This window comes from Podarcis raffonei, chromosome 8 (genome assembly GCF_027172205.1).
Source record: "Podarcis raffonei isolate rPodRaf1 chromosome 8, rPodRaf1.pri, whole genome shotgun sequence".
In the NCBI taxonomy this organism is placed as follows: domain Eukaryota; kingdom Metazoa; phylum Chordata; class Lepidosauria; order Squamata; family Lacertidae; genus Podarcis; species Podarcis raffonei.
This window is the reverse complement of record NC_070609.1, coordinates 67,575,050-67,592,910: the sequence shown is the minus strand read 5'-3', so window position 1 is coordinate 67,592,910 and position 17,861 is coordinate 67,575,050. Positions and strand designations below refer to the sequence as shown.

Here is a 17,861-nt window from a genome sequence, read left to right as displayed (position 1 = left end):
CAGGGGACAGAGGGGCATGGGTTGGGGCATACATCCAACTCTCCTCAGGGAGAGTCATCAGGGACCAAACTGCGGGCACTCTCTGGCAGATCACTTGCTGTGGCTGTTCCAGTCGAGAGACCAGCCAGCTTGTGATATATTGCAATGTTGAAAACCAGTTATCGCCCAACTCTTAGGCAGAGCATCTCCTTTGCATGCAGAAGGTCCCAGGTTCAGTCCTCAACAGCCTCTCCAGGAAGGACTGAGGATGGTCCCCCTGCCTGAAACCCCCCAAGAACTGCTGCCAGTCAGGCTTGGCAATTTTGAGCTAGATCAGCGGTTCTCAACCTGTGGGTCCCCAGATGTTGTTGGACTACAACTCCCATCATCCCTAGCTAGCAAGGCCAGAGCTCATGGATGATGGGAGTTGTAGTCCAGCAACATCTGGGGACCCACAGGTTGAGAACCGCTGAGCTAGATGGACCGATAAGTCTGATGGAGTATGAGGCAGCTGTGGAGGAGGAAGAGCTGGAGGAAGCGTCTATGAGCTCTGGGTCAAATACATTGGTCCAATAAGAAACCTAATTGGCCTAGTTGGTTATAAGTGGGAAGACATACCTTCAAAGTGTCTCCCATATCTCACTTTGATGTTGCACCTGAGCACCAGACACAGAGCTGGATTTCAAATTCCAGTAAGATCTCTGCATTAGTGAATCTGCCGACAGGGTTTCTTTGAAGTGAGCCTCTTGAGTTCCTCTAGAGCTCTGGCATTAGAAGAGGCTTTGAATCGTCTCCCGCTGGGAAAACTCCTCTCTCTCTCTCCTTTTTCTTTTTTGAAATGGAAAACTGACAATTACTGTCAATGTGTGTGTTGCGTTTTTCTGGAAAAGAACAACATTGGTTTTATTCTGGAGAGCCACTTCTGAGCCTCATACTGGGAGCTGAGGAGGGGGAAAGGAAATGGACCCATTCTGGGCCCTCTCCTCAAACTTCACTTGACATGCAATTGCATCTCATTGTCTCCTCAACCCTGATTAGTGCTGAGCTGAAATCCTCTCCGCCAACCTCCCCATTCTGCTGGCCAGCTATGAAATTGGGGGGGGGGGGCATTTCTAACAAAATTTCGGATGTACAAACAAGGAGGAACCCGAGGGCCATATGTGCCCTCCAAGGCTCTCTATTTGGCTCCCAGGACTCTCCCCAAACCATATCCCTCATCAGTCTTGCTTCATACCTCTTGAGTCTTTTTTCTGGCTGGAATGTGTCCTTGAATGTCAAGCATACCTCTTGTTTGTCTGGATACAGGATAGAGAGCAGTGTGTTTAGAAACTATCCGGTTGTACAAAGGTATATATTATATTTATTGCTTTTCTCCACTTTTGCCTCTGGCCTCACTCACCACCATCATGTGACGCCTACACAGCGCCGAGGGCCTTCTGGCGGTTCCCTCACTGTGAGAAGCCAAGTTACAGGGAACCAGGCAGAGGGCCTTCTCTGTAGTGGTACCCGCCCTGTGGAACGCCCTCCCACCAGATGTCAAAGAGAAAAATAACTAGCAAACTTTTAGAAGACATCTGAAGGCAGCCCTGTTTAGGGAAGCTTTTAATGTTTAATAGGTTATTGTATTTTAGTGTTTTGTTGGAAGCCGCCCAGAGTGGCTGGGGAAACCCAGCCAGATGGGTGGGGTATTATTATTATTATTATTATTAATAATAATAATAATAATAATAATAATAATAATAATTACAAGGTTGCCCAGAATGGAAAGTGGCTCTTAGGCTGAGAAAGGTTTCCCCACCACAGCTCAACAGTGAGGGCAGAAATTAGTGCCCTTGCTCTGATCTGGCTTCATGATGATTCCATGGGATGCCATCCAAAGCCAACTGAGAGTGAGGGCAATGATTCATGCGTTCACTGTGGAGCCTTATGAGAAAATAAATGAATGAATGGTGTTCCCAGCAACGGGAAGTGTGATTGTCACTGTTTTCAGAATCTCGAAAAACAGGCAGCAAAAAAGATAAACAGAAGGGTACAGCGTCTGCCTCTGCTGCCAACTCACTAATTTCAAGTCCTAAAAATAGCTTTTATCTGACTATATAAATAGCTTATGCATATAAAATTAAAATATAAATTTTATTCAAAAGTTACAATGCAGCTTGGTCTGCTGTCATAGTATCCTAGAATGATCACTCCAATCTGCAATGCCTCTTCACTGTCATGTTGGCTCGTCAAATACCCTCAGTAGGAACCCGACTACTAGACATTTTTCCATTAATATATCCCCTCCACGGACACCTGCGATGATTATAAATACTCTGTTCTTCTTCAATGAATTTCTTAACTTCTTTCCTCTACAAAAATCATGCAGTTTTAAACCAGATTGAGTTAGGCACTCTTCAGTTGGAATGAGTCAGGTGCAAGAATCGTTGGCAGACAGAAAAGCTTATGACGGGGATCCACAATCTCTTTCATTCCCCAGTTGCGAGGAATTGCATGTGTATCAAAGAGGGGGTGTATGTATCAGGGAAAAAAGCTAATTAAAACTCCATGATTACATGAAGTCACAAATGTCCTTCCCGCACCCCACACTTCAATTCGCAGTGGAAAGGGCCAATCCTCTGTTCCCTCCAGATGACCTATATTTTGGTTCCCTTCAGGCCAGCAGGAGCTGGGGGAGGGGGGGAGAGCCCACCGTTTTGAGCCGATAAATAGGTCCTGACCTATATTGCATAAACGGGCGCCCTGGCTCTGCCTTGCTCCGTCCTTGTTCCGCAGCAAAGCCAGGAGAGAGCGGCAGAATCAGGGCTGGTGGAGTGTGTCAGGAGGGGGGTGTCTCTTCTGAACCACTATCTCCTTCACCAGATGTTTGTTCCCATGTAAATATTAGGGGGAGAGTTTCAGGAGGGTGGCGTGGAAGTCGAAGGACTTTCAGGTGAGGGGATGTTTGGATAGATGGATGGATAGACAGATAGATGATAGATAGATGATAGATAGATAGATATAGATAGATAGATGATAGATAGATAGATAGATAGATAGATAGATAGATAGATAGATAGATAGATATAGATAGATAGATAGATGATAGATAGATGACAGATGGATATATGAGAGAGCTTTTTTCTGGGGGTACGCAGAGGTACGCATACCCCTAAACATTTTGTGAATATTTGTACTTTTGTCCCTTTACTGTATTAATTTTTCCTGATTTGAACTATAAAATGGTGATTTTCTTGAATCAAAATGAGAGCACTCCTCAACATGTTTTTAAGAAAGAGAGCACTGGGTAGATAGATAGATATAGATATAGATATAGATATAGATATAGATATAGATATAGATGAGAGATGATGATAGAGATAGAGACAGAGACAGAGACAAAGACAGATAAGTGACAGGGCAACCCAACTAGATGGATGGGAGTATGATTGCAATATCATATATATATATATATATATATATATATATATATATATATATATATATATATATATATATATATATATATAAATTATCCTTAGTATAGTTCAGCCAATGGGCATAAATATTGGTATACAATTTTTTGTAATCTTAAAAAAAAAGTACCATGGTGCAGAATAAATACATATAAAACAGCGACTTAACAAAAATAAATGCATGTGTTAATTATATAAAATGACATAGAATCACTACGAGTATGGTAAATATAATAAAGTAAAACACAGCTGCAAACCCAGGTTGTGAAAGGCTGACCTAGAAGAGGCCCAGGGTAATATATCTTGGGGGCGGGTGGGGGTGCCCAGAAGGTTTCGTTTTATCAGCTGGCTTCTGTTTGCCTGGCAGGATCTGAGCGAGTTCAACGCCACGGCAGTTAAGAGCCCCACCAACACTGTGACGGTGCAGAACCTCAAAGCTGGCACCATTTACGTCTTCCAGGTGCGGGCACGCACTGTGGCAGGCTATGGGCGTTACAGCGGCAAGATGTACTTCCAGACCATGACTGAAGGTGAGATATGGTGTAGAAGACTCCCTGCTCCAGTTAGGGAATCTTAAGCTCAGTTCTCCATGATTCCATATCCGTTTCAGAGCATGTATCTATACATATATATCCTCTGCTGCCTTGCAATATACAGTATCTTTGGGAGAAGAAAAGGCTGCTGAGTAAACCCTACACAAATCTGGAGTAGAGTCCCTAAGATGGTTGGATGGCACCTTGTACGCCTCTTTCTGGCAACTCCTGCAGCCAAGCTGGTGCCAAACGTATTGCTCTGCTTTCCTTTGGACCACATCAGTGAGGCCAAGGGGGTGTCTTGTCATCTGGGCAGCTCAGTTGCACTGCCCAGGCTTGCGCCAAGGGGATGTCGCTTCAGTGCTGCTAACACAGCGATTTGGCTTCACCCTCGGAGGCGCACTCCATTGTCTCTCAAGACAGATGGATGCCAACAGCAAATATATTTCAAAAGAATCTTTATCGTTAAGTCTGAACAAAATGCTTGTTTAACCTGGAGGTAGACTGTCTGAATTGTGCATTGCTTTGTAACGATTTGTTCGGTTTCTGGACCGTAATAAAGATTGATTGATTGATTAATATTTCAAAAGACCCCTTGAAAATTCATCAATACCTAAGTGGTTCCAAGGAGATGGTTTGAGTATCCATGGTTTCCCATATAAGTGCCATCCCCAGAACATAACCCCTGCCTAAGATGTGAGTTACCTGCACACATTTTTTGGTCACCAATATGTGCATTTTATGATACGTGATCTTACATGCGTTACTTTGCACTGCAAAATTCGGAAAAGTGCAAATTTCAAAAGATGGCTGTGTTTCTCTTCACCTATTGTTTCAGGATGTGCAAATTAGAGAGGTTCACTTTTCACATGCTCTCCCTCTCAGTGCCAACCATGGTTGGGATTGGGCTCCCTTCATCCAACCGAGGAGTAAACCCCGCCTTCTTCTTCTTTCTTGTTCCTCACAGCTGAGTACCAAACCAGCATCCAGGAGAAGCTGCCGCTCATCATTGGCTCCTCGGCTGCAGGACTCGTCTTCTTCATTGCACTGGTGGTCATCGTCCTTGTTTGCAACAGGTAGGGAGCTTTTGCTACTGGGAAAGGCAGGTGGGCCTCCTGGGGCAGAGGGAGGGAAGCTGGGAGAGATCCAGCAGGCATTATAAGAGACGCTGTGCTGCTCCCGTTTCACAGCTCTTGCATCAAACAATGCACAATGGAGAAACTGGTGCTGCAGAGGAAAGTGGTGCCGGTCTGAAAGAAACCACTTCTATGCTAGCTCAGGTTTAAAGCATTCTGATTTGCATGCAGAAGGTCCCAGTTTTGAATCTCAGCATCTCCAGGCAGGACCCTGGAGAGCCTCTGTTGGTCAGAGCAGGCAATAATGGACCAGACCGACAGAGGCAGCTTATTATATTCCCAAAAGAAGCAGTGGTAGAAGATGCTCTGAGATGGTTGGCTCTTGCTGGTCCAAGGGTGGGTGGGGAAACCTTGTGGGAGAGAGGTGGCTGGTGCAGATTGGTGCCCTGTGAATGCTTAACACAGGCCCCAGAGACGGTGCAGATTGTATGTACAGCCTCTGTGGAAATTGAACGGCCGCTCCATATGCACCCCGGTGCAGATGCAGCCTCCCAGGAGAGGGAGGGAGGGACTTGGAAGGGGGGAAGGGGTGGGCTCTAGGCTGGGAGGGGCGCGGGAAAGATGCTCTGTGCCTCTGGGCTGAGAGCTGAAGCCCAGCCTTGCCCCCCTGCTCTGCTAGTCCATCTGCCTCCCGCTCAGCCCGGTGCTCTCCTTCCAGAAGACGAGGATTTGAGCGTGCAGACTCCGAGTACACCGACAAGCTGCAGCATTATACCAGCGGCCACAGTATGTACTCTCCAGTGGGCATGAAGCCCCAAGGGTGGGGTGAGGGGTGGGGTGGGGAGGTTGTTTCCTGGTCTGCCTCAGTGCCTTCAGACCTCTGCCCCCCATCGTTTGAAGGCATTTGGACAAACTTGGTTCTTTAGAGCCACCTCCTTCAACCTTGGCTCCCCAGATGTCATCAGACTACAAGGCCCATCATCCCTGAACTTTGGCTATGCTGGCTGTGGGTGATGGGCCCTGTAGTCTAGCAACATCTAGGAGAGCCAAGGCTGAAGAGTTCCTTCATAGCATATTCCAAATAATGTTTCACCCTCTAGGCCCACACTTTGCTGTTCTTTGCACACACAAAAGTCCCCAGCTGTCAGTCAGATCTCCATTAGAGCCAGGTTTCTGGTGGTAGAGTGGAGGACAGAGATATAGGGTGGCGTGGAGGACAGAGCTGGGCACCAGAAATGTAGGTGTGTCTTGGAACAGTCTGGGAACAGAAAACACAGACCAGAGAGGGCCACAGAGAGGCCCACTTACCACTGACTTGCTTGATACCAGAAGCTTGTTCAGAAGGGACCGTTGCTCTTGGGCTGAGGAAGGTTCCCCACCCCTGGCTGAAATCATTGTCCTCACACCATAAATGATTTCCTGACCCACTGAGGCCAGGGCATTGCATGGCAGTGTAGTCTGGGATGGGGGGGGGAGGGATGAATTCAACAAAGCACTAAGCAAATTGTTCCATCAATATAAGGATTTATTATTGTGGAATGGAATGATCTCTGCTTCCCCTCTCCCTGAAGGCTCCTGAAATCTCAGCAGATTTGGGGACAGCATCATGCATGCAGAGAGGGGGCGGGGACAGAACGTAGCTAAATGCCACCCTTTGCTGATCAGCTGACAAAGCTCAGGGTGGCTGGTACTATCTCTGAAGTATAGGGCACAGTCGGCCAGACCTGCAATTGAAAGGGCATTAGTGGTGCAGGGATCAAGTGTTGAGGCTTGGTCACTTGGAGCCCCAGTCTGAGGCATCGCTATCTCCTCCCTAGACCTCACTACATCTGCTAGTCTGACCCAACAGTGTCTCTCTCCTCTTCTTTTACACACAGGCACTGTATAAATGAGAAAACTTGATACTAGCTTCAGGTAGTTAGAGCCCCTCCTCCACATGCAATTGCCAAGTACCCCACTTTCAATAAGGAGGGAAATGGAACAGCCAAATAGCAAAGCAAGTATAAAAGCAGTTTATTTTTAAAATATTTTTTGAAATGGTTTTTATATAACTAACAGACTATTTCAACAATTCGACAACAACAAAGGGGGGGAAATTGAGCATGGTCAGGTATTAGGTAAGGAGACGAAAGATAAAAAGGAAATCGGGCAAAAAGAGGCAGTAAGGCAGTATCAGACATAAACAGCAGATCAAAAACTCACAAAATCAAAAACAGTGCAAGATGAAATCATATTTCGATAGGATTTGCTGTGTGTGTGACTGTCATTAAATAAGCTGCAAGAAGCCACCGGGCAGCCACAAAATCCATCAGGTCTGCTTCTTGTCTGAGAACCCAGAGTTGTGGGTCAATTTCTCTGATGGCCCTGTAAAGAAGGCTCTTTGAAACCAGTTGGTAATGGAGTATATAGAAAGGTCCTTCCTGCCTTGAGCCACGACTGAACAAGCAGCTGCTAGCAAACGAGTTATTAATATATCTTGCTTTGTTAAATTGAAGGAAATCGCCCATAAATATTGAAAGTAAGCACAACCTGGGGGTTCAGATAGATCTTTGGTGCAGTGATGGTGCCAAGTTCAAAAGCCACTGGATCCCAATATGTATTGGCATAAACACAATCCCAGCACATCCGGTAGCAAGAACTTCCCATGTCGCAACCCTGCCAACAAAATGAGGATCACCCTTTCAGAATAAGAGCAGTTTCTACCCTGGGCTTGTTTCCTGACACTGCAATGATCCCACCGTGATAGATACCATATCAGTTGATCCACCAGAGGCACACAGCTGAGTTGTGCATAAGCATTTCCTCATATAGGCTGACCACAGACTCATGCAGACACTTCCAGGTATCGCTGCACATTTGCAATAAAGGCAGTGTGATGTGGTGGTCAGAATGGGAAAGGAGAGAACTGGTTGGCAACCGGGGAGAACTGGTTCATCTTGTTGCTTTGGCCTCATTTTCACTACACGTTTAAAGTGCTGTGGTTAAACTACGTTAAACACTCATGGTTTTCCCCAAAGAATCCTGGGAAGGGTAGTTTGTTAAGGGTGCTGGAAGGGTGCCAAAGGTTGTAAAGTGGGAGAAACAGCGACAGTTGGCCTGAGTTCTTTGGGGATGGGCTGGGTATTTAAGTGTGCTGAATGAATACACACACAGAGAGAGAGACAGAGACATATAGATATACACATCTCTACCCTTTTCCACCCCTGAGCAGTGACTCCCGGCATGAAGATCTACATTGACCCTTTCACCTACGAAGACCCCAATGAGGCTGTCAGGGAGTTTGCAAAGGAGATTGACATCTCGTGTGTCAAAATCGAGCAGGTGATTGGTGCAGGTAAGTCCCCGCCCTTGGATGCCTGTGCTGCAACCCCAAACTGTCACAGGGAGAGGGTGTCGATGGGAGGGTGTGGCAGAGTGCACACCTAGCTGGGGCCATGCCAAAAATCCACATTTTTGAACTTCCATCTTGAAAATCAAGAGTGGGACAGGGGCCATTTCAGGTGAAGCTGATGGATGAATGGTGGCAGAGATGGGGTTCTCTCTCTCTCCCTAGATGGTAGTGGAGCTCTCTTCAGCAGCAGCCATTCCCCACCCCACACATTCAGAATATCTCAGATAGAGAACAAGCATTTTGGAGGGAAATGGCAGCTATTGCATAAACTGGTGGCCTCTTTTGTGGACCACCATTTCTCCAAAAACGACTTGGAACATTGCTATCTTTAGGACATTCCCTTTTTTGGACAGGGCAATAACAATCAACAACCAGGAAAAGCGACAAATAGTTTCTCAACAATCCCCCACCACCACCTCTCTCAAAACTGCATAAATGGCCCCATTTTATTGGGATGTGATTGGGTTGACCTACATGCTTCTTTGGGTCCTTTCCAACTCCTTCCAATCCAAGGATGTTAAGAAATGACGGAAGGCGCTTGGCGCAGCCTTAGACCCAGTCTGTGTGGGTGCCTCACCATCCCATGGGTGGCTCTGACCGAGGGAGGGATCGTGCCTTGCTTTTGAACTGGGGGTGGGTGCGAGGAAATGGGGAACAGTGGGAGGTAACCGCTATCTCTCCCCCACCCACTCCCAAAGCTCAGAAACTTAGGGCGCTCTTTCTTCCTACACCCTGTTTTCCACTCCAGGGGAGTTTGGTGAGGTGTGCAGTGGCCACCTCAAGCTTCCAGGCAAGAGGGAGAGCTTTGTGGCCATCAAGACGCTGAAATCTGGCTATACCGAGAAGCAGCGGCGGGACTTCCTGAGCGAGGCCAGCATCATGGGCCAGTTTGACCACCCCAACGTCATCCACCTGGAGGGGGTGGTCACCAAGAGCCCCCCTGTCATGATCGTTACTGAATTCATGGAGAACGGCTCGTTGGATTCCTTCCTACGGGTACGCTGTTAATGGGGGGGAAGGCTGGGAGTGGGTTCAATGACGGGGGAGAGGTTCCTCATGGAAGCAGCTGCCCTCTTTGTGAGCTTCTCTGAAGACCTGGAAGAGAGATGCTCAAAAGTAGGTGATAAACACACAGAGACAAACACACACAATTGGAATTGGGTATCTGCCGAAAAGGGGCTAAATATGCCATTGCATTAACTCCTTTTTTTTCTATCCGTTTAAATCGTTTCTATTCCACCTGCAACCTTTCTTAACTGATCAAATTGAACATTACAAAATATCAGAATGAAACACTACATATGAGAATCGGATACAAAAAGAGCGGAGAAGCACATTTAAAGCAGCATAATTAGTGAGAATGCAAAGCAGGTGCTTAAACATTGAAGAAAAGCATTACAAATGTAAATCGAATACCAAAATACAATTAAAATTCCACATGTAAACATCATTAACAGCTAAACAAAATAAATGGAATCGATGTTGCATCCGCACACACAAAGTCTCTGGGTTGCTCCTAATGCTAGTAGTACTCAGAGTAGATCTGTTGTACTTAAGGGACATGACTAACTTAGGTCCACGCGCTTCAATGGGTCTACTCTGAGTAGGTCTTAGTTGGAGACAGCCCCCTGTTTGCATTAAGCATAATTTACAAACAGATCGCTCACCCACCTCCATGTAGGGCCGTACAAGATCATACAAAAGATCCAACCCCTCTCCTCGCTACCTCCCGCCCATGTGGATCCTTAATCTATACCAGCCTTTCTCAACCTTGGGTCCACAGATAGTGTTAGACTACAACTCCCATCATCCTTGGCAACAGGTTCTGTTAGCTTGGAATGATGGGAGTTGTAGTCTAACAACATCTGGGGACTCAAGGTTGAGAGCAGCTGCTCTATTTTCTCACTCCACCAAGTGTATTAAGAGCTGAGTGGTAGGAAGCAGGCCGTGCAGCCAAAGAGAGCATGGAAACAGAGGAAGCTGTCACTTCCTATGGCCCATCAGGTTCAGTCTACACATGAGTGACAGCAACTCTTCAGGATCTCAAGCCAAGGTCTCTCCTGGCCCTACTTTAGGTGTCATTTGGGCTTGAACCTTGGACCTTCTGCATGCAAAGCAGATGCTCTACCACTAAGTTAGCCTCCTTCCCTAAGGAGCAGCTGTTGCACATGTTGTTTCCTGCATATTGGACGATAACGTTGTCAGACAGGATTTCCTCCCCACCGCACCCTCTGGATAGGGAACTAACTGACTGAGCCTGATTGGTGCAAAACCCTTGAAGTTTTTAAACAGAGGCTGGGCGGCCATCCATCAGGGATTCTTTAGTTGTGATTCCTGTACTTTAGGAAGTTAGACTTGATTACCCTTGGGTTCCCTTGCAACCCCACGATTCTATGAAATGCATTACAGTGGTACCTTGGGTGAAGTACTTAATTCGTTCTGGAGGTCCATACTTAACCTGAAACTGTTCTTAACCTGAAGCACCACTTTAGCTAATGGGGCCTCCCGCTGCCGCCGCACTGCTGCAGCACGATTTCTGTTCTCAACCTGAAGCAAAGTTCTTAACCTGAAGCACTATTTCTCGGTTAGCGGAGTCTGTAACTTGAAGCGTATGTAACCTGAAGCATATGTAACCTGAGGTACCACTGTAAATTGAGGAAAGTGGCTTGCAGAAATGTGTACATCAGTCAAAACCGCTTACATAAATGTGTATAATAGGAAAAATTCCCACGAAAAATCTGATAAATTATCATGAGGATTTGTTTTTAAATTTTTGATTGTCTTTGTTATTGCTACAGTTCTGTTTGTTTTTTATATATTTTGTTCTATAGACTTATATATACCGTATTTTTCACTCCATAAGATGCACCTAGTTGTTAGAGGAAGAAAGGGGGAAAGCCCTGTTTTGGGGGGGATCAGCTCACAGTTGTGCAGCTTCTTTTGCAAATAATATATTTATAAGATCATGAGACTCTTAATATCAAAGTCCTGGGTTCGAGCCCCACGTTGGGCAAAAGATTCCTGCATCGCAGGGGGTTGGACTAGATGACTCTTGGGGTCCCTTGCAGCTCTACAAGTCTGATTCCATGAGCCAAGGTGATTAGCCAGGTGGTTTGGTGGCCTGAATTCTCCTTGAAACCCCCTTTTGTCCAACCCTGATCCCTGCTTGACCCTGCCGGCCCTTTTCTCTTCTACCCTGCAGCAAAACGATGGTCAGTTCACTGTGATCCAGCTGGTGGGGATGCTACGGGGCATTGCTGCTGGCATGAAGTACCTGGCTGATATGAACTACGTCCACCGTGACCTGGCGGCTCGCAACATCCTTGTCAACAGCAACCTCGTCTGCAAGGTCTCAGACTTCGGCCTCTCCCGCTTCCTGGAAGATGACACCTCGGATCCCACCTACACCAGTGCCCTGGTAAGACACAGGAAGGAAACCTTCCGGGATGAAGGCAGGATGGAGGGAAAACTCAGTGGTTTCCAAGGTGGTGTCATGCGGCAGGTTGCCAGGAATGGATAAGGCAAGGAAAAGTGCTTACCACCTGCTTTTTATTCCATATTTACAGAAAGAGGCTTGAGAACACAGCCTCTTGGAACAATGGCATTGTCCCAAGTGACTCTCCACCCCCTTTTTCTCCCACTTCCTCATTCGTCATCACTGCCCTACGGGTGGCGCTGAGCCCTACTTTCTCTCTTTGCTTCTGAGCCCTACTTTCTCTCTCCTACTTTCAAGGCTCGCCGGGTTCTGGAAGGGGGGTCTGGAATGCTTTCTAAAGACACTGTGTCCATCAGCTGTCACCCCCCCCGGTGTGTCCTCTTCCTCCTCCTCCTCTCCCATTATTTCCCAGCTTTCCCCCTCATCTGCCTCTGAGCTGTGACCTCCCTCAACCCCCTGTTGTAATTCTGAACTGTCTTCTTCTTCTTCTCTGGAAGGGTCAGGCTGGGGAGGCGTTCTCCACCATTCCTCCTCTGCCCAGTCCCTGACAGGTGGTCAGGTGGGTGGTCAATCTCTGAGAGAAAAAACATGCAGCACACTTAAGTGGATAGAGAAAACCTCCCCCCCCCTTTCTCTCATAAACACTAGACCTCATGGGCATGCAATGAAGCTGAAAGTCAGAAGATTTGGGACAGATAAAAGGGCTTATTCATGCAGTGCATAGTTAATCTATGGAACTCACTTCCACAAGAGGTAATGATGGCCAACTTGGATGGCTTTAAAGGAGGATTAAATTCATAGAGAAGAAGGCTATCAATGGTTGCTAGCCATGATGGTTATGCTTTGCCTTCACAGTTGGAGGCAGAAATGCTTCTGAATACGGGTTGCTGGAAACCACAGGAGAAGGGAGAGCACTCTTGTGCTCAAATCCTGCTTTCTGGCTTCCCATGAACAGCTGGTTGGCTGCCATAACAACAGGATGCTGAATGAGATGGGCTATTGGCCTGATCCAGCAAGCTTGAGAGAGCCAGTGTGGTGTAGTGGTTAAGAGTGGTGGACTCGTAATCCGGTGAACCAGGTTCGCGTCTCCGCTCCTCCACATGCAGCTGCTGGGTGACCTTGGGCTAGTCACACTTCTTTGAAGTCTCTCAGCCCCACTCACCTCACAGTTTGTTGTGGGGGAGGAAGGGAAAGGAGAATGTTAGCCACTTTGAGACTCCTTCGGGTAGTGATAAAGCGGGATATCAAATCCAAACTCTTCTTCTTCTCTTCTATGTTCCCCTCCTGTGAAATTGCCTTGCCACCGCTTCATCACGGGCCTTCTATTCTGATGCTCTTCAACTGAGTTCTACTCAAAGTAATGGACCTAAGTGAGGTTGCCCACAAGGAATTGGGAACGCGTATGCCTGAGAATCTCCAGCTCATCGCTTTAGCAGGAGACCCCCATGGAAGTCTACTAAAACGATGTTGGGGTGGGAAACACTTCTCATTTTGCAGCACCTCGCACATGGGGCAGTTGTAAAGTCATGTGGTTAGCAAGTGGACGGCTCCCCCCCCTGTCGAATTTGGCCCTCAAGGCCGGTCCTGGTGAGGATCTGGCCCGTGTGGGCAAAAAGGTTCCCTGCTCCTGGGGCAAATGGTTCAAGAAGTGTTTCCCATAAACACACAAAGAAAACTGGTTCTAGAGTTGACACAGTGGATCAGAGGACTCTGGGCAGGGCAGGGACATCTCCCCGTGACGTGAGTTACTCAGCCCAATCATGTACAGGGGAGAAGACACACACAAGAAGTTTGTTCTGGAGAGACGAGTCGGAAGGGTCACGGGGCACCTTATCTGGGTCAACCTTCCACAGGAATCTGGCTTTTCTCTGCAGCAGACAGAAATGGCCTTCGCCAAAGGCCTCTTAATGCAAACCCAGCACGGCAGTGTTAAGAATTTATGGCTCTTCCTCCTTGATGATCAGCGAGGCTGTTGAAGCATCACTGATGCTGGCAATGAAGCCTCTCCCGTTGCATTTTTTATTTGGTCGGTGCGAACAGCGCTGGGTGGGGGTCTGGCACTGTGCTGTCACAGAACTGGATTGGTACAGTGAAAACAGGCAACCTAATTTTTCCTGACCTTCCTTGAAAATAAGGAAATATATGGGGGGTGGGGGGGAGGAAAACCCTTCTGGATTGAGAGCAAAGATCTGCCTCGTTCAGTATGTCTGTATCTAGCGGTACCCAACTTGTTGCCACTGGGGAGCACTACCAACAGGGCAGAAAGGGGGTGCCCCCCACACAAGCATTTGGTATTCAAAGGCAGACTGCATCTCAACATGGGAGTTCTATCCTGCTCTCGTGCCTCAAAAGCTCCCTTCTCATTGGATTTATTCACTTTTGTTTCATAAACTTTATGCACCGCTTGATTGTAAAAAGAAAAACAGCACCTCAAAGCAGTTTGCAGAGAGAATAAAATGAAATTATCGGTGGAAAGCACAAAAGCAGCCCTTTAAAACATTCAAAAGGTAAAATCAGCAACAGATCAAAATACACATCCGTGTTCTACATGTCTGTGCAGGCATGCCTCTTTTCTTTTAATATTTCTTGCAGGCACTGAAAAGAGTACAGGGTCAGCCCAAGACATTTTGGCACCAGAGGCAAACCACAAAATGGCACCCCTTTCCCCACTAGGGAAGAAGGGGCGAGCGAAGGTCTAAATCAGGAACAAGGGGAAAATAAAGATCTACATTGGGAGCTTCTGTCCCTGTAGATCCTGCCGCCTGAGGCATTCACCTTACTGTCAGGATGCTGTCAGTGGCTCCCGGCTGGTTGCTCAGGAAAGTATAAAGACAAGGAAAGGTTTCTTACCATCCTTTTTCATTTCGATCTTTACAGAGAGAGGCTATTGAACCCAACTTCTTGGTTAATGGCGTTGTCCCAAGTGAATCTCCACACACACCCATCTCTCCCACTTCCTCATTCGTCACTTCTATGGGTGCTGTTATGTGCCCTCTGTCTTTGAGCTCTTTGCTCGCCTACTTTTAAGACTCGCCAGGTTCTGGGAGATGGAGAGTCTGGGATCCTGTCTAATGACACTGTGTCAGTCACCTGTTACTCTGCTTCTACTTCCTCCTGCTTCTCTCACATTCTTTCCCACCTTTCCCCCTCATCTGCCTCTGAGCTGTGACCTCCCTCAATCCACTGTTGTAAATCTATACTGTCTTCCTCTTCCTCCTCCCAGGAAGGGTCAGGATGGGGAGGCGGTCTCCACCATTCCTCCTCTGCCCAGTCCCTGACACTTACCTTGCCTCATGGGTGGTCCGGCCCTGATGAAGGCAGCTGCCTGAGTTCCAGTGTGTAGGTTTTTCCACATTAAAATAATGATTTCTTACCAATGTGGAGCGGGTATTATGTTTCACCTGTGCTGGTGCCAGTTCTGCCGATCGAAGCAATCAAGTAGGCATATATGGAGTGGCTCCCATAGTCTTAAAACCAGTATCTTATGGAGAGGATTCTTAGGCTTGTGGTAGCCTTGCTTGCTTGAAGAAACCTGGACTCAGCAGCCCACATTGAATGCAATCACTTCACCAACCGGTGAAATATTCAACTGAGGAGTCAGGGGATGAGAGACTTGCACTTGCATTAATGGTGCTGCGGTGCTTCCAGGTGTGAGTACAGATGCAACTGGACCTATGCCATCATACTAGCCTCCTTACAAGTAGTTGGTTAGGGCTAACTCTTATTTACTTGTTCCCCACTGACTCCATTAGCAGTCATTCCACTTGGCTGGGGCTGATGCAAGCAACCCAAGCGAGAAACCCTGTGCTCCACCCCCACTACAGGGCGGAAAGATCCCGATCCGTTGGACAGCACCGGAAGCCATCCAGTACCGAAAGTTCACTTCTGCAAGCGACGTGTGGAGCTACGGAATAGTCATGTGGGAGGTGATGTCCTATGGAGAGCGGCCGTACTGGGATATGACCAACCAAGATGTAAGTATGAGGGACTGCTGGTGGAACAGGGTATGTTTAGCCTGGAGAAGGGAAGGCTGAGAGATAAAAGGGTAGCCATCTTCAAATATCTGAAGGGCTGTCACGTGGAAGATGGAACAAGATGGTTTTTTGCTGCTCCAGAGGGTAGGACCTGAACAAATGGACTCAAATGACAAGAAAGGAAATTCCAATTAAATATTAAGAAGAACTTCTTGATGGTAAGAGCTGTTTGACAGTGGAACAGACTTTCCCCAGAAGGTGGTCAGCTCTCCTTTTTGGAGGTTTTTTGGCAGAGGTTGGATGGAGGTCTGGCAGGAATTTGCTGAAAATCCACTTGGCTGCCAGTCTGTTTCTGGGGACAATTCAAAGTGCTGGTTATGACTTATTATGCCTTATACTGTATAGTTAGGTGGGGAATTTTTTTGTTTTTGTTTTGTTTTGTTTTTTAGGAAAGGACGTTTAATAGTGCTGTGCTGTTTTTAATATCTGCATTTTGATAGATTCCTCCCTTACATTGTTTTAATTCTATCAAGGTTTAATTGTTATTTAATGATGGCCTTTTATACGTTTTTGTATTTTATCTGTGGTTTGTATTTTTGTCTGTAAGCCACTTTGAGTCCCAGTCTAGGGAATAGGCGGGGTATTAATAATAATCATAAGCCAAGGGTGGCATTCTGTCTCAGCCTGTGGACTGCTGTCATTCTCAGTCTGATGTCAAATCCTTGCCCCTGTAGGAACATGATCGTCTCAGGGAGCTGACTCAGTTCGCAGCAGCTCCCAGCCTATCTCCTTGGCGGGCTCCTTCTGCTCTGCGCTCCTGCCCTTCCTCCAGCCCTGGAGCGCTCCACCCCAGAAGCCATTGCTGGCTAATTGACAGTGATCTTTCCAGCAAGGGCAGAGCGTTCAGTAACTTCACCCCCTATTAGCCTCCTCGACCCGGGCTGCGAACACCAGCAGAGGGGAGAACCGCTCATGTCTCCAGCAGGGCATTTGTGCCGATAGCGTAGCAGGTGGGGGAGGGGAGAGGAGAGGAGCTCCCGGAGGGGGGGGAGCAATTTCATGTGTGTGTGTATTTGCATGTGCATAATGTGCATTGTCACATCCCCAATTACGAATCGGGAGCGGCAGCCTTGGCCATCAGATGTCAAGGCCGATGGATGCTTAGGCAATATTTCCCTTTGGATGTGGATTAAGTCTGTTGACGTGGCCAATTAATGAGCCGCTTCAGACAATGAAGGAGGGGAAAGCTGTGGCTGAACCTGTGAATGAACTCTCAAGTCACATTTGTTTCCATGAGAACGGTGTCATTTAGCCATCACCGGTTGGCTAGCAGTCAGCATCTAAGGACAAAAAGATGTATGTGGGCTTTTCCCCCCCCCTTGCAGGTAATAAACGCCATTGAGCAAGATTATCGGCTGCCACCACCCATGGATTGCCCCAGTGCCTTGCACCAGCTCATGTTGGACTGCTGGCAGAAGGACCGTAACCACAGGCCCAAATTTGGACAGATTGTCAACACCTTAGACAAGATGATCCGGAACCCAAACAGCCTGAAAGCCATGGCACCCCTTTCCTCTGGGTAGGACGCAGGGCACACAATGGGGGTTAGGGCTGATGGGAGTTCAGCATCTTCTGGATGGCAGCAGGTTGGGGAAGGCTGCTCCAGAATTTTACCCAAGCTCAAATGGATTTCTGGTTTCCCAGAGTTGGCACTTTGGGTCAGGGATGTTCACATGCAGTGCTTTACTGTTGAGTGCTGAAGATGCTTGAGGTTCACAAGGGAGGCAGGTGGTGTCTAGTTGTCAGGAGTCCATGTCAAGCAGGGAGCCTACAGGACCTTGGACAGCTCCAAGGGGTCCTGCAAAGGCAGCTGCCAGAGCAGACCTCTGGATAGAGAGCCAGAGCCAACTGAAGCCTTATGTAGGCTGATCCTTCCAGCTCCCGAGTGGGGAGGAGGGAACTACCTGGCTGGCTAAAGGACCATTGCCTTCTTTTGCCATTGTTGCCTTTTGCAAAA

General features: G+C 47.4%; 1 protein-coding gene across 14 annotated transcripts in view; it reads left to right on the top strand.

The window, feature by feature from the left end:
• The window catches only part of EPHB2 (EPH receptor B2), a 119,080-nt gene that overhangs the window by 93,674 nt on the left and 7,545 nt on the right, over window positions 1-17,861 (top strand). Inside the window, exons 7-14 of one of the 14 annotated variants that reach the window (XM_053400587.1) lie at window positions 3,895-3,964; window positions 4,935-5,043; window positions 5,723-5,829; window positions 8,252-8,377; window positions 9,183-9,430; window positions 11,637-11,852; window positions 15,623-15,844; window positions 17,230-17,423. In XM_053400587.1, the coding sequence (XP_053256562.1) occupies window positions 3,895-3,964; window positions 4,935-5,043; window positions 5,723-5,829; window positions 8,252-8,377; window positions 9,183-9,430; window positions 11,637-11,852; window positions 15,623-15,844; window positions 17,230-17,423 (1,292 nt within the window). Of the gene's footprint in view, window positions 1-3,801; window positions 3,965-4,934; window positions 5,044-5,722; window positions 5,830-8,251; window positions 8,378-9,182; window positions 9,431-11,636; window positions 11,853-15,622; window positions 15,845-17,229; window positions 17,424-17,861 lie in introns of those variants that run through there. The other 13 variants (XM_053400583.1, XM_053400581.1, XM_053400579.1 and 10 more) reach the window with 13 other exon arrangements.